This window comes from Engystomops pustulosus, chromosome 11 (assembly GCF_040894005.1).
Source record: "Engystomops pustulosus chromosome 11, aEngPut4.maternal, whole genome shotgun sequence".
Taxonomy (NCBI): Eukaryota; Metazoa; Chordata; class Amphibia; order Anura; family Leptodactylidae; genus Engystomops; species Engystomops pustulosus.
Window position 1 is genome coordinate 840,772 of NC_092421.1, and position 26,162 is coordinate 866,933.

The window sequence follows — 26,162 nt, forward strand, 5'->3', positions numbered from 1 at the left end:
AACGTTCTTTTTTTTTCTTTGCTCATTAATGTACAGTCTTCACACCATACTGACACGAAAATAACAAATGTAGATATTTTTACTAATTTATTAAACAAGAAAAACTGAAATATCACAAGGCCATAAGTATTCAGATTTTTTTGTTGTGACACTCATGTTTAACTCACATTTTTTCTATTTTCCTTGTGATCTTCCTTGAGATTGTTCTACTCCTTCATTGGAGTCCAGTTGTGTTTAATTAAACTGATTGGACTGGTCACAGCACATGAGAATTATGTTTAAGGAACTGCCCAAAGAGCTCAGAGACAGAATTGTGGAAAGGTATAGATCTGGCAAAGGTTACAAAAGAATTTCTGTAGCGCTCGCAGCGGCCTCCATAACCCTTAAATGGAAGTTTGAGACGACTACAACTCTTCCTCGACCTGGCCATCCATGCAAGACTAAGCAATCATGGGGGAAGAGCCTTAGTTAGAGAGGTAAAGAAGATCCCCAAGATCACTGTGGCTTAGCTACAGAGATTCATTAGGGATATGGGAGTCACCTATCACTGTGGTAGGTAGGTAGGTGGGAGTCACCTATCACTGTGGTAGGTAGGTAGGTGGGGGTCACCTATCACTGCAGCCTCAGCAGTCAGGTCTTTATGACAGTCTGGAAGCTTCTCTGGAGGAGGAATAAGATTCTCTGCTCCGAGGAGATGGAGATTGGACTTTCTGGTGTTAATTCTAAGCGATGGAGAAAACCCGGAGCTGCTCATCACCTGCCAAATACAATCCCAGCAGTGACACATGGGGGGCAGCATCAGGCTATGGGGGGCAGCATCAAGCTATGGGGGGACAGTACCCAATACTGGGGGGGGCAGCATCAGGCTATGGGGGGGCAGCATCAGGCTATGGGGGGGGGCATAAGGCTATGGGGGTGGGGGGGAGACAGGACCACTGGGGGTAATGGAAGGAAAGATGAATGCGGCCAAGTACAGAGAGATCCTGGATGAAAACCTCTTCCAGATGCTCTGGACCTCAGACTGGACCGAACCTTAGAACAAGACAATGACCCTAAGGACAAGCTAAATAACACAGTAGAGGCTTCAGAACATCTCTGTGACCATTCCTGACCCAGAGCCAGGACCTAAACCCAATGGAGAATCTCTGGAGAAACTGGAAAATGTCTCCACCAATGTTCTCCATCCAACCTGAGGGACCTGGAGGGGAAGAGGCAGAGGATCCCCAAATCCAGGGGGGAGAAACGTGTAACATCTTCCCAAGAAGACTCCGGGCTGCACCAGCTCCAAAGCTTCTACTAAACACTGAGCAAAGGGGCCGAGTACTCATCACTGGGGGCTGAATACTCATCACCGGGGGCCGATTACTCATCACCGGGGGCCGAATACTCATCACTGGGAGCTGAATACCCATCACCGGGGACCCGAATACTCAACACCGGGGGCCGAATACTCATCACTGGGGGCTGAATACTCATCACTGGGAGCTGAATGCTTATCACCATGTGAGAATTCAGTTTTTCTTGTTTAATAATTTAGCAAAAATATCTACACTTGTTTTTTTCTGTCAAGATGGCGGCAGAGGGCACATTACTGGGGGGGAGGCAGAGGGCACATTACTGGGGGGGAGACAGAGGGCACATTACTGGGGGGGAGCAGAGGGCACATTACTGGGGGGGGGAGGCAGAGGGCACATTACTGGGGGGGGGAGGCAGAGGGCACATTACTGGGGGGGGAGGCAGAGGGCACATTACTGGGGGGGGGAGGCAGAGGGCACATTACTGGGGGGAGGAGGCAGAGGGCACATTACTGGGGGAGGAGGCAGAGGGCACATTACTAGGGGGGAGAGGCAGAGGGCACATTACTGGGGGGGGAGGCAGAGGGCACATTACTGGGGGAGAGGCAGAGGGCACATTACTAGGGGGGAGAGGCAGAGGGCACATTACTAGGGGGGAGAGGCAGAGGGCACATTACTGGGGGGGAGAGGCAGAGGGCACATTACTGGGGGGGAGGCAGAGGGCACATTACTGGGGGGGAGGCAGAGGGCACATTACTGGGGGGGAGAGGCAGAGGGAACATTACTGGGGGGGAAAGCAGAGGGAACATTACTGGGGGGGAGCAGAGGGCACATTACTGGGGGGGAGCAGAGGGCACATTACTGGGGGGGAGCAGAGGGCACATTACTGGGGGGGAGCAGAGGGCACATTACTGGGGGGAGCAGAGGGCACATTACTGGGGGGGGGCAGAGTGCACATTACTGGGGGGGGGCAGAGGGCACATTACAGGGGGGGGGCAGAGGGCACATTACTGGGGGGGGCACATGGCACATTACTGGGGGGGGCAGAGGGCACATTACTGGGGGGGGGGCAGAGGGCACATTACTGGGGGGGGGGCAGAGGGCACATTACTGGGGGGGGGGCAGAGGGCACATTACTGGGGGGGGGGCAGAGGGCACATGGCACATTATTGGGGGGGGGGCAGAGCACAAATTACTGGGTGGGGGGGGGGGTTCTGACAATATTTCTTACAATTTGCATCTAAGTTGCGATTAAAATCTTCCAGTTTTCCGCATATTTTTTCCGGCTCTAACACTTCCTGTTGGAGACACTCAGATTCCGGAGCCTCTGACTCACCTTTGTAGTTTGCAGCTGTCCCTTCTTTATAAGTTTTTGGATTTTTCTTAATGCTTTTGTTCTTTTGGTAAAAACTTTGACGGAATCAAATCCAACCTTAAACAGAAGAGGAAGATAATGGTGAGAAGATGGTGGAAGAGTTTATATTCCTTTTACTAAACTCACAAATTGTCACTTCTCACGAGGACTCCTATAGGAACCTCCTGGTATCCTGCAGCTTCAGAGCCGCCCCAGGGTTACGTTATTGTGTCCACATTTTATTGACATGGCCGACCCTCAGATGTAAAGCAGCCAAAGCATTTACCGAGCCTGACAAAGGAAGTGAGGAGCAGAAAAGATACTTAAAGGGCATCTACAGGATAAAGGGTTGTACACTCAGCACACTGACATACTGGTGTGCTCCCCCCTCTGGTACTGACATACTGGTGCGCTCCTCCCTCTGGTACTGACATACTGGTGTGTGCTCCCCCCTCTGGTACTGACATACTGGTGTGTGCTCCCCCCTCTGGTACTGACATACTGGGGTGTGCTCCTCCCTCTGGTACTGACATACTGGTGCGCTCCTCCCTCTGGTACTGACATACTGGTGTGTGCCCCCCCCTCTGGTACTGACATACTGGGGTGCTCCTCCCTCTGGTACTGACATACTGGTGTGTGCTCCCCCCTCTGGTACTGACATACTGGTGTGTGCTCCCCCCTCTGGTACTGACATACTGGTGTGTGCCCCCCCCCCTCTGGTACTGACATACTGGGGTGCTCCTCCCTCTGGTAGTGACATACTGGTGTGTGCTCCTCCCCCCTCTGGTAGTGACATACTGGTGTGTGCTCCTCCCCCCTCTGGTAGTGACATACTGGTGTGTGCTCCTCCCCCCTCTGGTACTGACATACTGGTGTGTGCTCCTCCCTCTGGTACTGACATACTGGTGTGTGCTCCCCCCTCTGGTACTGACATACTGGTGTGTGCTCCCCCCTCTGGTACTGACATACTGGTGTGTGCTCCTCCCTCTGGTACTGACATACTGGTGCGCTCCTCCCTCTGGTACTGACATACTGGTGTGTGCCCCCCCCTCTGGTACTGACATACTGGGGTGCTCCTCCCTCTGGTACTGACATACTGGTGTGTGCTCCCCCCTCTGGTACTGACATACTGGTGTGTGCTCCCCCCTCTGGTACTGACATACTGGTGTGTGCCCCCCCCCCTCTGGTACTGACATACTGGGGTGCTCCTCCCTCTGGTAGTGACATACTGGTGTGTGCTCCTCCCCCCTCTGGTAGTGACATACTGGTGTGTGCTCCTCCCCCCTCTGGTAGTGACATACTGGTGTGTGCTCCTCCCCCCTCTGGTACTGACATACTGGTGTGTGCTCCTCCCCCCTCTGGTACTGACATACTGGTGTGTGCTCCTCCCTCTGGTACTGACATACTGGGGTGCGCTCCTCCCTCTGGTACTGACATACTGGTGTGTGCTCCCCCCTCTGGTACTGACATACTGGTGTGTGCTCCTCCCCTCTGGTACTGACATACTGGTGTGTGCTCCCCCCTCTGGTACTGACATACTGGTGTGTGCTCCTCCTCTGGTACTGACATACTGGGGTGTGCTCCCCCCCTCTGGTACTGACATACTGGTGTGTGTGCTCCCCCCTCTGGTACTGACATACTGGTGTGTGCTCCCCCTCTGGTACTGACATACTGGTGTGTGCTCCCCCCTCTGGTACTGACATACTGGTGTGTGCTTCTCCCTCTGGTACTGACATACTGGTGTGTGCTCCTCCTCTGGTACTGACATACTGGGGTGTGCTTCTCCCTCTGGTACTGACATACTGGTGTGTGCTCCCCCCTCTGGTACTGACATACTGGTGTGTGCTTCTCCCTCTGGTACTGACATACTGGTGTGTGCTCCTCCCTCTGGTACTGACATACTGGGGTGCGCCCCCCCCCTCTGGTACTGACATACTGGTGTGTGCTCCTCCCTCTGGTACTGACATACTGGTGTGTGCTCCTCCCTCTGGTACTGACATACTGGGGTGTGCTCCCCCCCCTCTGGTACTGACATACTGGTGTGTGCTCCTCCCTCTTGTACTGACATACTGGTGTGTGCTCCTCCCTCTGGTACTGACATACTGGTGTGTGCTTCTCCCTCTGGTACTGACATACTGGTGTGTGCTCCTCCTCTGGTACTGACATACTGGGGTGTGCTTCTCCCTCTGGTACTGACATACTGGTGTGTGCTCCCCCCTCTGGTACTGACATACTGGTGTGTGCTTCTCCCTCTGGTACTGACATACTGGTGTGTGCTCCTCCCTCTGGTACTGACATACTGGGGTGCGCTCCCCCCCTCTGGTACTGACATACTGGTGTGTGCTCCTCCCTCTGGTACTGACATACTGGTGTGTGCTCCTCCCTCTGGTACTGACATACTGGGGTGTGCTCCCCCCCCTCTGGTACTGACATACTGGTGTGTGCTCCTCCCTCTGGTACTGACATACTGGTGTGTGCTCCCCCCTCTGGTACTGACATACTGGTGTGTGCTTCTCCCTCTGGTACTGACATACTGGTGTGTGCTCCTCCCTCTGGTACTGACATACTGGTGTGTGCTCCTCCTCTGGTACTGACATACTGGGGTGTGCTTCTCCCTCTGGTACTGACATACTGGTGTGTGCTCCCCCCTCTGGTACTGACATACTGGTGTGTGCTTCTCCCTCTGGTACTGACATACTGGTGTGTGCTCCTCCCTCTGGTACTGACATACTGGGGTGCGCTCCCCCCCTCTGGTACTGACATACTGGTGTGTGCTCCTCCCTCTGGTACTGACATACTGGTGTGTGCTCCTCCCTCTGGTACTGACATACTGGGGTGTGCTCCCCCCCCTCTGGTACTGACATACTGGTGTGTGCTCCTCCCTCTTGTACTGACATACTGGTGTGTGCTCCTCCCCCCTCTGGTACTGACATACTGGTGTGCGCTCCTCCTCTGGTACTGACATACTGGTGTGTGCTCCCCCCTCTGGTACTGACATACTGGTGTGTGCTCCCCCCCTCTGGTACTGACATACTGGTGTGTGCTCCTCCTCTGGTACTGACATACTGGTGTGTGCTCCTCCCTCTGGTACTGACATACTGGGGTGTGCTCCCCCCCTCTGGTACTGACATACTGGTGTGTGCTCCCCCCCTCTGGTACTGACATACTGGGGTGTGCTCCCCCCTCTGGTACTGACATACTGGGGTGTGCTCCCCCCCTCTGGTACTGACATACTGGTGTGTGCTCCTCCCCCCTCTGGTACTGACATACTGGTGTGTGCTCCTCCCCCCTCTGGTACTGACATACTGGTGTGTGTGCTCCTCCCCCCTCTGGTACTGACATACTGGTGTGTGCTCCTCCCTCTGGTACTGACATACTGGTGTGTGCTCCTCCCCTCTGGTACTGACATACTGGTGTGTGCTCCTCCCTCTGGTACTGACATACTGGGGTGTGCTCCCCCCCTCTGGTACTGACATACTGGTGTGTGCTCCTCCCTCTGGTACTGACATACTGGGGTGTGCTCCCCCCCTCTGGTACTGACATACTGGTGTGTGCTCCCCCCTCTGGTACTGACATACTGGTGTGTGCTCCCCCTCTGGTACTGACATACTGGTGTGTGTGCTCCCCCCTCTGGTACTGACATACTGGTGTGTGCTCCCCCTCTGGTACTGACATACTGGTGTGTGCTCCCCCCTCTGGTACTGACATACTGGTGTGTGCTTCTCCCTCTGGTACTGACATACTGGTGTGTGCTCCTCCTCTGGTACTGACATACTGGGGTGTGCTTCTCCCTCTGGTACTGACATACTGGTGTGTGCTCCCCCCTCTGGTACTGACATACTGGTGTGTGCTCCTCCTCTGGTACTGACATACTGGGGTGTGCTTCTCCCTCTGGTACTGACATACTGGTGTGTGCTTCTCCCTCTTGTACTGACATACTGGTGTGTGCTCCTCCCTCTGGTACTGACATACTGGTGTGCGCTCCCCCCCTCTGGTACTGACATACTGGTGTGTGCTCCTCCCTCTGGTACTGACATACTGGTGTGTGCTCCTCCCTCTGGTACTGACATACTGGGGTGTGCTCCCCCCCCTCTGGTACTGACATACTGGTGTGTGCTCCTCCCTCTTGTACTGACATACTGGTGTGTGCTCCTCCCCCCTCTGGTACTGACATACTGGTGTGCGCTCCTCCTCTGGTACTGACATACTGGTGTGTGCTCCTCCTCTGGTACTGACATACTGGTGTGTGCTCCTCCCTCTGGTACTGACATACTGGGGTGTGCTCCCCCCCTCTGGTACTGACATACTGGGGTGTGCTCCCCCCCTCTGGTACTGACATACTGGGGTGTGCTCCCCCCCTCTGGTACTGACATACTGGTGTGTGCTCCTCCCCCCTCTGGTACTGACATACTGGTGTGTGCTCCTCCCCCCTCTGGTACTGACATACTGGTGTGTGTGCTCCTCCCCCCTCTGGTACTGACATACTGGTGTGTGCTCCTCCCTCTGGTACTGACATACTGGTGTGTGCTCCTCCCCTCTGGTACTGACATACTGGTGTGTGCTCCTCCCTCTGGTACTGACATACTGGGGTGTGCTCCCCCCCTCTGGTACTGACATACTGGTGTGTGCTCCTCCCTCTGGTACTGACATACTGGGGTGTGCTCCCCCCCTCTGGTACTGACATACTGGGGTGTTCCTCGGACAAGTTATTTTATTCTTTTAGCTTCTTAGAACCTTGTTTTTACATAAAAAGGTCTAAAAATTATGCAAATTAAGCTGAGGGGCTCCAGGCTCCATAGATGCCTTTATTTCATATAAACAGGGGCATAAGAAGCTACAAGAAGAGCAGGGGCGCACACCAGCATGTAAATGTGCTCAGTTTACAGTCCGTCTTTCCGGTGGTACAAGTCCTTTACTCATAGATCCAGGGACCGGGACTGTGGTGTCTTCTGATATTTACTATCCATGGCCTCTAATATCCACTTTAATACATATGCTATTGAGCATGAAGGGCTCTGGGGGCATTACCAGAGCTCCTCTGTGCTGCTGCTTCACAGACTTACATTGTCTAACCCTCCCCTGCTTAAACGTGTGAGGGGGAAGTGTAACATCCTGTGAAGCTACAGCTTGGAGAAAGAAATGAGAAAAACTGGAAGATTTATCCATCGAGAACGGAGAGAGAACATTCACCTCCGAGGGACCCTGCGCCGAGAGCCCCTGGGAGTCCTGCACATCACAGCTTGTGGTGGAGGGGCAGAATCTCCAGTCAGACCGGGGCAAGAATAAGAAAAAGTTACACAACAGAAGTCTCAGAAGTTTTGTACAAGTTGGATAACTTGGGACTGTATCCGGGTGCTATACCGGGAGCGGTGTGACCATCCACCTCCTGCGTCCCGGGGGAGATGAGCGGGTGCTCCGCCTTCCTCTCCCGACCCATCCAGCAAGGACTCTGTACTCACAATTCTTTTTATGCCGTTCTTCAGTCCCTCTACATTGCCATAGAATATTCCACTGGAGAAGCGGACGATCTTCACCCCCTCCGGCTCCACAAGCTGAAAGTACAATTTGTTACAGATTGAATCCACATTTCATTGAGGTCTCGTGCACATGACCCTGTTCAGCTTGGGAGACGCGTCATCCGTATCCCCTGACGGCAGACGCCTCTCTGACTCCTAGATCTTGGTGCAGAACTCATCACCAGCTCAGACGCCTTTTCTACCCCAACAATAACATAAAAAACATAAATATAACAAGAAAATAAAGCAACAAAAACCTTTGGAGCTTCGACTCATGAAATTGGACATTTCTTAGCATTTTGTGCTGAAGTCAATACAAACCGGGACACAAATGCTAAATGTCTAATTTCCTGATCCCTCGGGGAGTAATGGACGACCTCCAGGCCAGCAATGACCACCGCAAAAACTACTCTACGCGCCTTTCACCACAATCCCATCGGCTGAGCGCGTGATGAGTCCAGCGTGATCCACTCCTGGTCCCATTGTTATTCGCCTGTGGGCTCCCCCTTCTCTTGGCGCAGACGGCCGAGTGCTCCAGCTGAGCCTGAACATGAGCCAAGCACATAGCCGGGCGGAGAGGGACCGCACCGTGCGCCATATATTGCTATGGAGAGGGGCGGGGTAGGGCAGCGCTCCTCCCCTCCTCCTTTCCCCGGCACCTACGCGAGCCCGCCATACTACGCTACGAATGTAGCCTAAGAATGTGCTTAGTTGGCATAACAACCAATCACAGCTCAGCTTTCATTTCACCAGTGCTCATGAATATTTTAAAGGGAAGCTGTGATTGGTTACTGGCGACTAATCACATTCGTACTCTTAGGCAGCTGGATAAATCTCCCCCGGTGTTTCCTCACTGCACAGGGTCGTGTGATTGAGCCTCGGCTGATACAATGTTATACAATACCTACGTTTTTGTAAAGTTTCACATTTTTGTAGAGATCGGTGCTTGGAACATTCCCAAGAGAAGAGCAGGAGGGGCTGGAAGAAAAATACAAGATTAAGCAGATTGAGAAGATCTTATACAATAGTTCTGATTATTTATATTTGTAATGGGACACAGAAACCTTCGTGCAATTCCCCCAAACCTCAGGAATTCAGAAGTTCAATAAATCACAAAAAAAAAAAAAATCTTGCACTGCCGTCCTCTAATAGAGGCCCTGAGCCCCCATCGTTACTGATCAATCAGCTCTGTTAGTTTTGGTAGTGATTATGGTAATTAGGCTCATATCTCTTGGGTGGGCGGTCCTAGGCAGACATCCAGGCACTGCCCATATGACAGCAGGAAGTCTATTTAGCATATTGTATGATGAGACTTATAGTTCTAATTTCTCAGGAAAGGTGAGGGATAGGGAGGGGAAGTCAGATTCAGAAAATCATTTGCCAAAATGATTTAAAGAGGACCTGTCCCCATTACCCCCCCCCCCCTTACTAACAATGCCTGATAATAAAGGCTCCTCCCCATACCACCTATAATTTGCTGCCAGTGGGGCCCTGTGCCTTAATTACAGCCATTTTTCTGATATGCAAATTAGATTTTGTGACTAGAGATGAGCGAGCACTAAAATGCTCGGGTACTCGTTATTCGAGACGAACTTTTCCCGATGCTCGAGTGCTCGTCTCGAATAACGAACCCCATTGAAGTCAATGGGAGACTCGAGCATTTTTCAAGGGGACCAAGGCTCTGCACAGGGAAGCTTGGCCAAGCACCTGGGAACCTCAGAAAAGGATGGAAACACCACGGAAATGGACAGGAAACAGCAGGGCAGCATGCATGGATGCCTCTGAGGCTGCTTAATCGCACCATTATGCCAAAATTATGGGCAACAGCATGGCCATGACAGAGTGACCGAATGAAGCTAGATAGCATCTAAAACATCCAATAATTGACCCTGACACTATAGGGGACGGCATGCAGAGGCAGAGGCAGCAGCGGAAGGCTAGAGAGTGGCATGGCGACATACCCTAAATGGACTCAGGCTTCAAACCAATGGGTGTCAGAGAGGAACCAAAGGAGGTGAGCAAGAAGCGCTCAAATAATATTGGTACATGATAAAAGTTTGCCAGTATATTTTGTGGATTACACAGCAGGGTGGCGACAAAGTTAACATGGAAGCCATGAAAACAACCCAAAATTCTGCCTGACACAGCTCGTTTGATAAGGGGACCATGTATGGAGGCAGTGAACTAGTAGTAGATTAAAGGTGCTGCAGTTAAAACTATGTTAGTTGGATCTTGGCATGGAGCTGGCGCTCCGCTGCCAGGCGAGCTTTCGCCAATCCAAGCCCCTGTCTCTAGGCTACTCCCCAAACAGCACTTCTAAGAACCTTTTGTATAAGATCAAGTGTAGTAGCGTTCTTATAAGTTTAGGATATGCCGGGTGAGGGGAATGTAAACAGATGCGCAAGAAGCACTGAAATAATATCCCTAAATGGTAAAAGTTTGCCAGTATATTTTGTGGATTACACAGCAGGGTGGCGACAAAGTTAACAACTTTGATGTGGAATGCCCTGTAATAGCTCTTGGGCGGTGTGCCTTTTATCGCCTAGGCTCAGCAGTTTCAGCACCGCCTGCTGTCGCTTAGCGACGGCACTGCTGCTGTGCCTAGAGCTACCGACTGATGGCGCCATGCCCACGGATGGTAATTCGGAGGAGGAGGAGGTGGAGGAGGGGTGGGAGGAGGTATAGTAGGCCTTTGAGACCTGGACCGAGGTAGGCCCCGCAATTCTCTGCGTCGGCAGTATATGACCAGCCCCAGGGTCAGACTCGGTCCCAGCCTGCACCAAGTTAAGTGTAGTAGCGTTCTTATAAGTTTAGGATATGGCGGGTGAGGGGAATGTAAACAGATGCGCAAGAAGCGCTGAAATAATATCCCTAAATGGTAAAAGTTTGCAAGTATATTTTGGGGATTACACAGCAGGGTGGCGACAAAGTTAACAACTTTGATGTGGAATCCATGAAAACAACCCAAATTTCTGCCTGACACACCTCGTTTGATAAAGGGACGATGTATGGAGGCAGCTATATGGACGACTTTTGGAGGTAGCAATGGAGACAACGTGTGGAGGCTGCTATGGAGACAATTTAATTTGGATAGTGCCTGTATGTGGCAGTCCCAAACATTTTTCAAACCAGAGGAGCAGGTAGGTGGCCCTCCAGTAAAATGGAATAGATTGAGTGCCTGTATGTGGCAGTCCCAAAAATGTTTCAAACCAGAGGAGCAGGTAGGTGGCCCTGCAGTAAAATGGAATAGATTGAGTGCCTGTATGTGGCAGTCCCAAAAATGTTTCAAACCAGAGGAGCAGGTAGGTGGCCCTCCAGTAAAATGGAATAGATTGAGTGCCTGTATGTGGCAGTCCCAAAAATTGTTCAAACCAGAGGAGCAGGTAGGTGGCCCTGCAGTAAAATGGAATAGATTGAGTGCCTGTATGTGGCAGTCCCAAAAATTGTTCAAACCAGAGGTGCAGGTAGGTGGCCCTGCAGTAAAATGGAATAGATTGAGTGCCTGTATGTGGCAGTCCCAAAAATGTTTCAAACCAGAGGAGCAGGTAGGTGGCCCTGCAGTAAAATGGAATAGATTGAGTGCCTGTATGTGGCAGTCCCAAAAATGTTTCAAACCAGAGGAGCAGGTAGGTGGCCCTCCAGTAAAATGGGATAGATTGAGTGCCTGTATGTGGCAGTCCCAAAAATGTTTCAAACCAGAGGAGCAGGTAGGTGGCCCTCCAGTAAAATGGAATAGATTGAGTGCCTGTATGTGGCAGTCCCAAAAATTGTTCAAACCAGAGGAGCAGGTAGGTGGCCCTGCAGTAAAATGGAATAGATTGAGTGCCTGTATGTGGCAGTCCCAAAAATTGTTCAAACCAGAGGAGCAGGTAGGTGGCCCTGCAGTAAAATGGAATAGATTGAGTGCCTGTATGTGGCAGTCCCAAAAATTGTTCAAACCAGAGGAGCAGGTAGGTGGCCCTGCAGTAAAATGGAATAGATTGAGTGCCTGTATGTGGCAGTCCCAAAAATGTTTCAAACCAGAGGAGCAGGTAGGTGGCCCTGCAGTAAAATGGAATAGATTGAGTGCCTGTATGTGGCAGTCCCAAAAATGTTTCAAACCAGAGGAGCAGGTAGGTGGCCCTCCAGTAAAATGGAATAGATTGAGTGCCTGTATGTGGCAGTCCCAAAAATTGTTCAAACCAGAGGAGCAGGTAGGTGGCCCTGCAGTAAAATGGAATAGATTGAGTGCCTGTATGTGGCAGTCCCAAAAATTTTTTAAAACAGAGGACCGGGTAGGTGGCCCTCCAGAAAAATGGAATAGATTGAGTGCCTGTATGTGGCACTCACAAAAATTGTTTCAAACAGAGGACCGGGTAGGTGGCCCTCCAGAAAAATTAAATGCATGAAGTACTATAGCAAGAGCCAGTGGGCCCTGTCAAAAAATAGCCATTTTCCTCTGCTTTACTGTACAAAGAGGAGGAGAAGGAGGAAAATGAGGAGGAGGAGGAGTGGATAAATTATTCAGGTTGAGCTTCCTTCACCTGGTGGAGATTGGAAATTCTGAGAAATCCAGCCTTTATTCATTTTAATAAGCGTCAGCCTGTCAGCGCTGTCAGTCGACAGGCGTGTATGCTTATCGGTGATGATGCCACCAGCTGCACTGAAAACCCGCTCGGACAAGACGCTAGCGGCAGGGCAGGCAAGAACCTCCAAGGCGTACAGCGCCAGTTCGTGCCACATGTCCAGCTTTGAAACCCAGTAGTTGTAGGGAGCTGTGTGATCATTTAGGACGATGGTATGGTCAGCTACGTACTCCCTCACCATCTTTCTGTAAAGATCAGCCCTACTCTGCCGAGACTGGGGACAGGTGACAGTGTCTTGCTGGGGTGACATAAAGCTGGCAAAAGCCTTGTAAAGCGTACCCTTGCCAGTGCTGGACAAGCTGCCTGCTCGCCTACTCTCCCTCGCTACTTGTCCCGCAGAACTACGCACTCTGCCGCTAGCGCTGTCAGAAGGGAAATACTGTTTCAGCTTGTGCACCAGGGCCTGCTGGTATTCATGCATTCTCACACTCCTTTCCTCTCCAGGGATGAGAGTGGGAAGATTTTGCTTGTACCGTGGGTCCAGGAGAGTGAACACCCAGTAATCGGTGCTGGAATAAATTCTTTGAACGCGAGGGTCACGGGATAGGCAGCCTAGCATGAAATCTGCCATATGCGCCAGAGTACCAACGCGTAAGAATTCACTCCCCTCACTGGCCTGACTGTCCATTTCCTCCTCCTCCAACTCCTCCAACTCCTCTTCTTCTGCCCATACACGCTGAACAGTGAAGGACTCAACAATGGTCCCCTCTTGTGTCTCGCCAACATTCTCCTCCTCTTCCTCCTCCACCTCCACCTCCTCCGATATGCGCTGAGAAACAGACCTCAGGGTGCTTTGGCTATCAACAAGGGAATATTCTTCCCCCGTCTCTTGTGACGAGCGCAAAGCTTCCGACTTCATGCTGACCAGAGAGTTTTTCAACAGGCCAAGCAGCGGGATGGTGAGGCTGATGATGGCGGCATCGCCACTGACCATCTGTGTTGACTCCTCAAAGTTACTCAGCACCTGACAGATATCAGACATCCACGTCCACTCCTCATTGTAGACTTGAGGAAGCTGACTGACCTGACTACCAGTTCTGGTGGAAGTTGACATCTGGCAGTCTACAATCGCTCTGCGCTGCTGGTAAACTCTGGATAACATGGTCAGTGTTGAATTCCACCTCGTGGGCACGTCGCACAACAGTCGGTGAGCGGGCAGTTGGAGGCGGCGCTGCGCTGCCCTGAGAGTGGCAGCATCTGGGCTGGACTTCCTGAAATGCGCACAGATGCGGCGCACCTTCGTGAGCAAATCAGACAGATTGGGGTATGTCTTGAGGAAACGCTGCACTATCAGATTTAACACATGGGCCAGGCATGGCACATGTGTCAGTCTGCCGAGTTGCAGAGCCGCCACCAGGTTACGGCCGTTGTCACACACAACCATTCCCGGCTTGAGGTTCAGCGGTGCCAGCCACAGATCAGTCTGCGCCGTGATGCCCTGTAATAGCTCTTGGGCGGTGTGCCTTTTGTCGCCTAGGCTCAGCAGTTTGAGCACCGCCTGCTGTCGCTTAGCGACGGCACTGCTGCTGTGCCTAGAGCTACCGACTGATGGCGCCGTGCCCACGGATGGTAGTTCGGAGGAGGAGGTGGAGGAGGGGTGGGAGGAGGAGGAGGCATAGTAGGCCTGAAACACCTGGACCGAGGTAGGCCCCGCAATCCTCGGCGTCGGCAGTATATGAGCAGCCCCAGGGTCAGACTCGGTCCCAGCCTCCACCAAGTTAACCCAATGTGCCGTCAGCGATATATAGTGGCCCTGCCCGGCAGCACTCGTCCACGTGTCCGTGGTCAGGTGGACCTTGTCAGAAACGGCGTTGGTCAGGGCACGGATGATGTTGTCTGACACGTGCTGGTGCAGGGCTGGGACGGCACATCGGGAAAAGTAGTGGCGGCTGGGGACCGAATACCGAGGGGCGGCCGCCGCCATGAGGTTGCGAAAGGCCTCGGTCTCTACTAGCCTATAGGGCAGCATCTCCAGGCTAAGCAATCTGGAGATGTGCACATTAAGGGCTTGGGCGTGCGGGTGGGTTGCACTATATTTGCGTTTCCGCTCCAGCGTCTGGGGTATGGAGAGCTGAACGCTGGTGGATGCTGTGGAGGATCGTGGAGGCGACGATGGGGTTTTTGTGGCAGGGTCCTGGGCAGGGGGCTGACTAGCAGCTGACACAGGGGAAGGAGCAGTGGTGTGCACGGCCGGAGGTGAACGGGCTTGTTGCCACTGAGTGGGGTGTTTAGCATTCATATGCCTGCGCATACTGGTGGTAGTTAAGCTAGTAGTGGTGGAACCCCTGCTGAGCCTGGTTTGGCAAATGTTGCACACCACAGTCCGTCGGTCATCCGGTGTTTCCTTAAAGAACCTCCACACTTCTGAAGATCTAGCCCTCGCCGCAGGAGCCCTCGCCACGGGAGCTTCACTAGTTGACACATTTGGCGCTGATGCACCAGCTCTGGCCCTGCCTCTCCGTCTGGCCCCACCACTGCCTCTTCCAACCTGTTCTGGTCGAGGACTCTCCTCCGTCTCAGAAGCACTGTGTTCACCCGGCCTCTCAACCCAGCTTGGGTCTGTCACCTCATCATCCTCCGATCCCTCAGTCTGCTCCCCCCTCGGACTTCCTGCCCTGACAACAACTTCCCCACTGTCTGACAACCGTGTCTCCTCATCGTCGGACACCTCTTTACACACTTCCACTACGTCAAGAAGGTCATCATCACCCACAGACTGTGACTGTTGGAAAACCTGGGCATCGGAAAATTGCTCAGCAGCAACCGGACAAGTGGTTTGTGACTGTGGGAAGGGTCCAGAAAACAGTTCCTCAGAGTATGCCGGTTCAAATGCCAAATTTTCCTGGGAGGGGGCAGACTGGGGGGGAGGAGGCTGAGGTGCAGGAGCTGGAGGAGTGGCGATTTCGGTGACATGGGTGGACTGCGTGGAAGACTGACTGGTGGTGGACAAATTGCTCGAAGCATTGTCAGCAATCCACGACATCACCTGTTCGCACTGTTCTGGCCTCAACAGTGCTCTACCACGAGTCCCAGTAACTTCAGACATGAACCTAGGGAGTGTAGCTCTGCGGCGTTCCCCTGCTCCCTCATCAGCAGGTGGTGTCTCACCCCGCCCAGGACCACGGCCTCTGACCCCTGCAGTAGTTGGACGCCCACGTCCCCGCCCTCGTCCTCTACCCCTAGCCCTCGGGTTAAACATTTTTAAAATGAGAGTTATAACTTTATTTTTTTTTTTACTTTTTTTTGTTTTTTTTTGTGTTTTTTTTTTTTTTTGTGTTTTTTGTTTTTTTTTGAGTTTTTAAAACCAAACAATGCTATCCTATTGCTATGGCTATTTTCTAGCCAAGTATCAAAGCACACTACTATGCCAGATGAGATGACACTGAGTTAGTGCCTAATTGAAATCCAACCCCTACTAAATTTTCCCACTTCGGTCTTTGCTATGGATATGTGCGCCACTAAGAGCTAAACACAACGGTAGCAAGTCCCCCTGCTAATTCCTCACAAAATGGTAAAAGATGCATATTAAAATAAAAAAAGTAGAACGTTATTGTAGCCCTAAGAAGGGCTGTTGGGTTCTTGTAGAATCACTCCTGCCTAACAGTAAGCTAATAGAACACCCTAACGCTATCCCTGACCAGCAGCAGCTCTCTCCCTAGCGGCATCCAGACACAGAATGATCCGAGCAGCGCGGGCAGCGGCTAGTCTATCCCAGGGTCACCTGATCTGGCCAGCCAACCACTGCTATCGACGTGTAAGGGTACCACGTCATGCTGGGTGGAGTGCAGAGTCTCCTGGCTTGTGATTGGCTCTGTTTCTGGCCGCCAAAAAGCAAAACGGCGGGAGCTGCCATTTTCTCGAGCGGGCGAAGTATTCGTCCGAGTAACGAGCAGTTTCGAGTACCCTAATGCTCGACCGAGCATCAAGCTCGGACGAGCATGTTCGCTCATCTCTATTAATAATCAATAAATAATAATGAAAGGGAACCTGTCAGCACATGTGCACTTATCCGGCCAGTAACAGGTTCCTATAGAGCTCTAATAACTAAGTGACCCCCTTCCTTTAGCTAAAATAGTTTCCCTTCCATCCCCATAAATCAGCTTTTATCTTATATTACCTGGCATCAGTGGGGGCGTGTCCTGCTAGGCTGGCCCCTCCCATCGAATGGGGCGGCATGGTGGCTGAGTGAGTAGCACTATAGCCTTGCAGCGCTGGGGACCTGGGTTTAAATTCCATCCAGGTCAACATCTGCAAAGAGTTTGTATGTTCTCTCCGTGTTTGCGGGGGTTTCCTCCGGTCCTCCAGTTTCCTCCTACACTCCATACATACTGGTAGGTTGATTAGATTATGAGCCCCATTAGGGTCAGGGACTGATCTGGAAAACTCTGTGCAGCGCTGTGGAATCTGTAGGCGCTATATAATTAATAATAATTATTACTATTATCTAATCCTCCCCATGCCTTATGCCTCCTTACAGGTGACAGTTCATGTCATGTGACCAGAGGTGACATCATCTCAGATACTTTAGCTTCTTAATAATAGCAAACTGTACCCCATGCATGTATCTGACCACATGAAGTCACAGCAGTTAATTCTTCACTCGGTGTTACAGTCATGTGACCAGTGACATCATTACAGGTCTTTATTAGAGATGAGCGAACATGCTCGTCCGAGCTTGATGCTCGGTCGAGCATTAGGGTACTCGAAACTGCTCGTTACTCGGACGAATACTTCGCCCGCTCGAGAAAATGGCAGCTCCCGCCGTTTTGCTTTTTGGCGGCCAGAAACAGAGCCAATCACAAGCCAGGAGACTCTGCACTCCACCCAGCATGACGTGGTACCCTTACACGTGGATAGCAGTGGTTGGCTGGCCAGATCAGGTGACCCTGGGATAGACTAGCCGCTGCCCGCGCTGCTCGGATCATTCTGTGTCTGGATGCCGCTAGGGAGAGAGCTGCTGCTGCTCAGGGAAAGCGTTAGGGTGTTCTATTAGCTTACTGTTAGGCAGGAGTGATTCAACAAGAACCCAACAGCCCTTCTTAGGGCTACAATAACGTTCTACTTTTTTTATTTTAATTTGCATCTTTTACCATTTTGTGAGGAATTAGCAGGGGGACTTGCTACCGTTGTGTTTAGCTCTTAGTGGCACACATATCCATAGCAAAGACCGAAGTGGGAAAATTCAGTAGGGGTTGGATTTCTATTAGGCAATAACTCAGTGTCATCTCATCTGGCATAGTACTGTGCTTCCTTTGATACTTGGCTAGAAAATAGCCATAGGAGAATACAAACAGCTTCTTGAAGCCTACAGTAGCGTTCTATATATTTGATTTCTGGTTGATCTGCTGGTGGCTGTAGTTTCTGCAGTGCATGTACTTGCCAATTCTGAGCAATTTGTAGTGAGACTTGCGACCGCTGTATTCTGCGCTTAGTGGCGCACATATCCATAGCAAAGGCCGAAGTGGCAAAATTCAGTAGGGGTTGGATTTCTATTAGGCAATAACTCAGTGTCATCTCATCTGGCATAGTACTGTGCTTCCTTTGATACTTGGCTAGAAAATAGCCATAGGAGAATACAAACAGCTTCTTGAAGCCTACAGTAGCGTTCTATATATTTGATTTCTGGTTGATCTGCTGGTGGCTGTACTTTCTGCAGTGCATGTACTAGCCAATTCTGAGCAATTTGTAGTGAGACTTGCGACCGCTGTGTTCTGCGCTTAGTGACGCACATATCCATAGCAAAGACCGAAGTGGGAAAATTTAGTAGGGGTTGGATTTCAATTAGGCACTAACTCAGTGTCATCTCATCTGGCATAGTAGTGTGCTTTGATACTTGGCTAGAAAATAGCCATAGCAATAGGATAGCATTGTTTGGTTTTAAAAACTCAAAAAAAAACAAAAAACACAAAAAAAAAAAAAAAAAACACAAAAAAAAACAAAAAAAAGTAAAAAAAAAAATAAAGTTATAACTCTCATTTTAAAAATGTTTAACCCGAGGGCTAGGGGTAGAGGACGAGGGCGGGGACGTGGGCGTCCAACTACTGCAGGGGTCAGAGGCCGTGGTCCTGGGCGGGGTGAGACACCACCTGCTGATGAGGGAGCAGGGGAACGCCGCAGAGCTACACTCCCTAGGTTCATGTCTGAAGTTACTGGGACTCGTGGTAGAGCACTGTTGAGGCCAGAACAGTGCGAACAGGTGATGTCGTGGATTGCTGACAATGCTTCGAGCAATTTGTCCACCACCAGTCAGTCTTCCACGCAGTCCACCCATGTCACCGAAATCGCCACTCCTCCAGCTCCTGCACCTCAGCCTCCTCCCCCCCAGTCTGCCCCCTCCCAGGAAAATTTGGCATTTGAACCGGCATACTCTGAGGAACTGTTTTCTGGACCCTTCCCACAGTCACAAACCACTTGTCCGGTTGCTGCTGAGCAATTTTCCGATGCCCAGGTTTTCCACCAGTCACAGTCTGTGGGTGATGATGACCTTCTTGACGTAGTGGAAGTGTGTAAAGAGGTGTCCGACGATGAGGAGACACGGTTGTCAGACAGTGGGGAAGTTGTTGTCAGGGCAGGAAGTCCGAGGGGGGAGCAGACTGAGGGATCGGAGGATGATGAGGTGACAGACCCAAGCTGGGTTGAGAGGCCGGGTGAACACAGTGCTTCTGAGACGGAGGAGAGTCCTCGACCTGAACAGGTTGGAAGAGGCAGTGGTGGGGCCAGACGGAGAGGCAGGGCCAGAGCTGGTGCATCAGCGCCACTGTCAACTAGTGAAGCTCCCGTGGTGAGGGCTCTTGCGGCGAGGGCTAGATCTTCAGAAGTGTGGAGGTTCTTTAAGGAAACACCGGATGACCGACGGACTGTGGTGTGCAACATTTGCCAAACCAGGCTCAGCAGGGGTTCCACCACTACTAGCTTAACTACCACCAGTATGCGCAGGCATATGAATGCTAAGCACCCCACTCAGTGGCAACAAGCCCGTTCACCTCCGGCCGTGCACACCACTGCTCCTTCCCCTGTGTCAGCTGCTAGTCAGCCCCCTGCCCAGGACCCTGCCACAAAAACCCCATCGTCGCCTCCACGATCCTCCACAGCATCCACCAGCGTTCAGCTCTCCATACCCCAGACGCTGGAGCGGAAACGCAAATATAGTGCAACCCACCCGCACGCCCAAGCCCTTAATGTGCACATCTCCAGATTGCTTAGCCTGGAGATGCTGCCCTATAGGCTAGTAGAGACCGAGGCCTTTCGCAACCTCATGGCGGCGGCCGCCCCTCGGTATTCGGTCCCCAGCCGCCACTACTTTTCCCGATGTGCCGTCCCAGCCCTGCACCAGCACGTGTCAGACAACATCATCCGTGCCCTGACCAACGCCGTTTCTGACAAGGTCCACCTGACCACGGACACGTGGACGAGTGCTGCCGGGCAGGGCCACTATATATCGCTGACGGCACATTGGGTTAACTTGGTGGAGGCTGGGACCGAGTCTGACACTGGGGCTGCTCATATACTGCCGACGCCGAGGATTGCGGGGCCTACCTCGGTCCAGGTGTTTCAGGCCTACTATGCCTCCTCCTCCTCCCACCCCTCCTCCACCTCCTCCTCCGAACTACCATCCGTGGGCACGGCGCCATCAGTCGGTAGCTCTAGGCACAGCAGCAGTGCCGTCGCTAAGCGACAGCAGGCGGTGCTCAAACTGCTGAGCCTAGGCGACAAAAGGCACACCGCCCAAGAGCTATTACAGGGCATCACGGCGCAGACTGATCTGTGGCTGGCACCGCTGAACCTCAAGCCGGGAATGGTTGTGTGTGACAACGGCCGTAACCTGGTGGCGGCTCTGCAACTCGGCAGACTGACACATGTGCCATGCCTGGCCCATGTGTTAAATCTGATAGTGCAGCGTTTCCTCAAGACATACCCCAATCTGTCTGATTTGCTCACGAAGGTGCGCCGCATCTGTGCGCATTTCAGGAAGTCCAGCCCAGATGCTGCCACTCTCAGGGCAGCGCAGCGCCGCCTCCAACTGCCCGCTCACCGACTGTTGTGCGACGTGCCCACGAGGTGGAATTCAACACTGACCATGTTATCCAGAGTTTACCAGCAGCGCAGAGCGATTGTAGACTGCCAGATGTCAACTTCCACCAGAACTGGTAGTCAGGTCAGTCAGCTTCCTCAAGTCTACAATGAGGAGTGGACGTGGATGTCTGATATCTGTCAGGTGCTGAGTAACTTTGAGGAGTCAACACAGATGGTCAGTGGCGATGCCGCCATCATCAGCCTCACCATCCCGCTGCTTGGCCTGTTGAAAAACTCTCTGGTCAGCATGAAGTCGGAAGCTTTGCGCTCCTCACAAGAGACGGGGGAAGAATATTCCCTTGTTGATAGCCAAAGCACCCTGAGGTCTGTTTCTCAGCGCATATCGGAGGAGGTGGAGGTGGAGGAGGAAGAGGAGGAGAATGTTGGCGAGACACAAGAGGGGACCATTGTTCAGTCCTTCACTGTTGAGCGTGTATGGGCAGAAGAAGAGGAGTTGGAGGAGTTGGAGGAGGAGGAAATGGACAGTCAGGCCAGTGAGGGGAGTGAATTCTTACGCGTTGGTACTCTGGCGCATATGGCAGATTTCATGCTAGGCTGCCTATCCCGTGACCCTCGCGTTCAAAGAATTTATTCCAGCACCGATTACTGGGTGTTCACTCTCCTGGACCCACGGTACAAGCAAAATCTTCCCACTCTCATCCCTGGAGAGGAAAGGAGTGTGAGAATGCATGAATACCAGCAGGCCCTGGTGCACAAGCTGAAACAGTATTTCCCTTCTGACAGCGCTAGCGGCAGAGTGCGTAGTTCTGCGGGACAAGTAGCGAGGGAGAGTAGGCGAGCAGGCAGCTTGTCCAGCACTGGCAAGGGTACGCTTTACAAGGCTTTTGCCAGCTTTATGTCACCCCAGCAAGACACTGTCACCTGTCCCCAGTCTCGGCAGAGTAGGGCTGATCTTTACAGAAAGATGGTGAGGGAGTACGTAGCTGACCATACCATCGTCCTAAATGATCACACAGCTCCCTACAACTACTGGGTTTCAAAGCTGGACATGTGGCACGAACTGGCGCTGTACGCCTTGGAGGTTCTTGCCTGCCCTGCCGCTAGCGTGTTGTCCGAGCGGGTTTTCAGTGCAGCTGGTGGCATCATCACCGATAAGCGTACACGCCTGTCGACTGACAGCGCTGACAGGCTGACGCTTATTAAAATGAATAAAGGCTGGATTTCTCAGAATTTCCAATCTCCACCAGGTGAAGGAAGCTCAACCTGAATAATTTATCCACTCCTCCTCCTCCTCATTTTCCTCCTTCTCCTCCTCTTTGTACAGTAAAGCAGAGGAAACTGGCTATTTTTTGACAGGGCCCACTGGCTCTTGCTATAGTACTTCATGCATTTAATTTTTCTGGAGGGCCACCTACCCGGTCCTCTGTTTGAAACAATTTTTGTGAGTGCCACATACAGGCACTCAATCTATTCCATTTTTCTGGAGGGCCACCTACCAGGTCCTCTGGTTTGAACAATTTTTGGGACTGCCACATACAGGCACTCAATCTATTCCATTTTACTGGAGGGCCACCTACCTGCTCCTCTGGTTTGAAACATTTTTGGGACTGCCACATACAGGCACTCAATCTATTCCATTTTACTGCAGGGCCACCTACCTGCTCCTCTGGTTTGAAACATTTTTGGGACTGCCACATACAGGCACTCAATCTATTCCATTTTACTGCAGGGCCACCTACCTGCTCCTCTGGTTTGAACAATTTTTGGGACTGCCACATACAGGCACTCAATCTATTCCATTTTACTGGAGGGCCACCTACCTGCTCCTCTGGTTTGAAACATTTTTGGGACTGCCACATACAGGCACTCAATCTATTCCATTTTACTGCAGGGCCACCTACCTGCTCCTCTGGTTTGAACAATTTTTGGGACTGCCACATACAGGCACTCAATCTATTCCATTTTACTGGAGGGCCACCTACCTGCTCCTCTGGTTTGAAACATTTTTGGGACTGCCACATACAGGCACTCAATCTATTCCATTTTACTGCAGGGCCACCTACCTGCTCCTCTGGTTTGAAACATTTTTGGGACTGCCACATACAGGCACTCAATCTATTCCATTTTACTGCAGGGCCACCTACCTGCTCCTCTGGTTTGAACAATTTTTGGGACTGCCACATACAGGCACTCAATCTATTCCATTTTACTGCAGGGCCACCTACCTGCTCCTCTGGTTTGAACAATTTTTGGGACTGCCACATACAGGCACTCAATCTATTCCATTTTACTGGAGGGCCACCTACCTGCTCCTCTGGTTTGAAACATTTTTGGGACTGCCACATACAGGCACTCAATCTATCCCATTTTACTGGAGGGCCACCTACCTGCTCCTCTGGTTTGAAACATTTTTGGGACTGCCACATACAGGCACTCAATCTATTCCATTTTACTGCAGGGCCACCTACCTGCTCCTCTGGTTTGAAACATTTTTGGGACTGCCACATACAGGCACTCAATCTATTCCATTTTACTGCAGGGCCACCTACCTGCACCTCTGGTTTGAACAATTTTTGGGACTGCCACATACAGGCACTCAATCTATTCCATTTTACTGGAGGGCCACCTACCTGCTCCTCTGGTTTGAAACATTTTTGGGACTGCCACATACAGGCACTCAATCTATCCCATTTTACTGGAGGGCCACCTACCTGCTCCTCTGGTTTGAAAAATGTTTGGGACTGCCACATACAGGCACTATCCAAATTAAATTGTCTCCATAGCAGCCTCCACACGTTGTCTCCATTGCTACCTCCAAAAGTCGTCCATATAGCTGCCTCCATACATCGTCCCTTTATCAAACGAGGTGTGTCAGGCAGAAATTTGGGTTGTTTTCATGGATTCCACATCAAAGTTGTTAACTTTGTCGCCACCCTGCTGTGTAATCCCCAAAATATACTTGCAAACTTTTACCATTTAGGGATATTATTTCAGCGCTTCTTGCGCATCTGTTTACATTCCCCTCACCCGCCATATCCTAAACTTATAAGAACGCTACTACACTTGATCTTATCCGAAAGGTTCTTAGAAGTGCTGTTTGGGGAGTAGCCTAGAGACAGGGGCTTGGATTGGCGAAAGCTCGCCTGGCAGCGGAGCGCCAGCTCCATGCCAAGATCCAACTAACATAGTTTTAACTGCAGCACCTTTAACACCTTAGCGCTCTGCGCCGTAGCTGTACTGCGCTGAGTCCCGCGATTAGCGCTCAGCGCAGTACAGCTACTGCGCAGAGCCGATGCCGGTTCAGCGCTGTATAGCAGCCGAACCGGCATCGTTAGCCGCGGGATTTCAGCGGTAATTTACCGCTGACATCCCCGGCTAACACCCGCGGTCGGAGTGGGCTCCGATCGCGGGTGTTTAACCCGTTAAATGCCGCGGTCAACGCGACCGCGGCATTTAACCTGCCTTCTGGGGGTCTTTACCCCACGATCGGCCCCCCCGCACCGTTTTCGGGGGGGCCGATCGCTGTTTTGGCTCCTCTGGGGTCCGATCGGGACCCCAGAAAAGCCTGGAGGGTTTACCTTTAAGATGGCGTCTGTGACGTCATCTTAAAGGCAAAGTGTCAGCCTATGCATCTGCATAGGCTGGCACTGATAATACCCTGCAATACATTAGTATTGCAGAGTATTATCAAGAACAAGCAATCAGATGATTGCTTGTTCATATCCCATGGTGGATCATGTAAAAAATGTACAAAATAATGTTTTTCAATAAAAAATTACTTTATAAATCACTAAAAATGCCCATAAGCCCCAAAACATATAAAGAGACATATAATGCTCAAAAAAGTCTAAATCATAACACAAACCCCACATATATAGTATCACCGCGTCCGTAACAATCCATAGAATAAAACTGAATAACTATTGAACCCATATGATGAACGCCGTAAAAAAAAAACGCCAAAAACCCGCCAAAAATTATGATTTTTACCTATTATATCCCACTAAAAATGCAATAAAAAGTGATCAACAAAACATATGTACTCCAGAATGATATTGTTGTAAAGAACAACATGTCCCGCAAAAAACAAGCCATCAACCAGCTCTGTAGCCAAAAACGTAACAATGTTATGCCACTTGGAAGACGGCGATGCAAAAATTATAGATTTTTCCCCACATTAGGGTTTTATTTGGCAAATTTAGTAAAACATAAGAAAAAATATTCATGTCTGGTATCCCCGTAATCGTATCGACCCATAGAATAAAGATAACATGATTATTAGGCTATACGGTGAACACGAAAAAAAAAAAAAGTAAAAAATCCAGTACAGAATTGATGCTTTTCTACTCATGACCTCAAAAAAAGTTCCAAAATTTTCAACAATAGGTGATACCAGCCCCAAAATGGTAACACTGGAAAAAGCATCTCGTCCCGCAAAAAAAATGCCATCACATGACCCCAATAACGGAAAAGCGAAAATTTTATAGCCTTCAAAAGGGGGCAACCAGAAAACTAAAATCCTGGCAGCTGCAGGGTGCTCCTTCCCTTCTGTGCCTCGCTGTGCCCCCATAACACAAGTAATGTCCACGTGTGGGGGGTCGCTGCACTCAGGAGAAATTGTAGAACAAATTTTATGGTGAGTTTTCTCTTTTTATCTTTTGGAAATGTGTAAATTTTAGGGCTAAATGAACGTATAACCGACAAAATTTGACCATTCTAAATTTCACCGCCACTTTGATTCAATTACTATGAAGATCTCAAGGGGTTAACAATCTTTGTAAATGCTGTTTCTGATAGCTTGAGGGGTGCAGATTTGAAAATGGGTTGGTTATATAGGGGGTTTTGTTGCTAAATATGTAAAATTTGATTTCAAACAGTATTTATCCCCAAAATAGTCAATTCCGAAAATACGGAAAATCGCTATTCGATTTGTAGGCCGCGTGACGTCAAAATAAATTATCCAAACATTTCAAAAATTATGAAAATGTAAAGTAGACAAATGGGAAATGTTATTCTGCAAGTTATTTAGGTGGTAAATTTATCTGCCTGAAAACGCGGTGATTTTGAATTTCGAAAATGGCAAATTTTTCTAAAAATTCATCATTTTTTTCTTTTTTTTGTAAATAAACGCAAAACTTATCAGCCAAAATTTACCACTAAAATGAAGTACAACATGTGGGGAAAAAACAATCTCAGAATCGCTTTGATAAGTAACAGTGTTCAAAAGTTATTACCACAGGAAGAGACACTGGTCAAATTTCAAAAAAAAGTTGCGAGCCTTAACCTGCAAACAGGCTGCGTCCTTAAGGGGTTAATCTACTACTAGTTCACTGCCTCC

General features: G+C 50.7%; 1 protein-coding gene across 1 annotated transcript in view; it reads right to left on the reverse strand.

Annotated features, from left to right (window-relative positions):
- The window catches only part of LOC140106421 (pendrin-like), a 52,924-nt gene that overhangs the window by 3,846 nt on the left and 22,916 nt on the right, over positions 1–26,162 (reverse strand). Inside the window, exons 12-14 of the mRNA XM_072130858.1 lie at positions 9,074–9,143; positions 8,109–8,201; positions 2,632–2,727 (exon numbers count right to left, since the gene is read on the reverse strand). Coding sequence (XP_071986959.1) covers positions 2,632–2,727; positions 8,109–8,201; positions 9,074–9,143 — 259 coding nt within the window. The remainder of the gene's footprint in view (positions 1–2,631; positions 2,728–8,108; positions 8,202–9,073; positions 9,144–26,162) is intronic.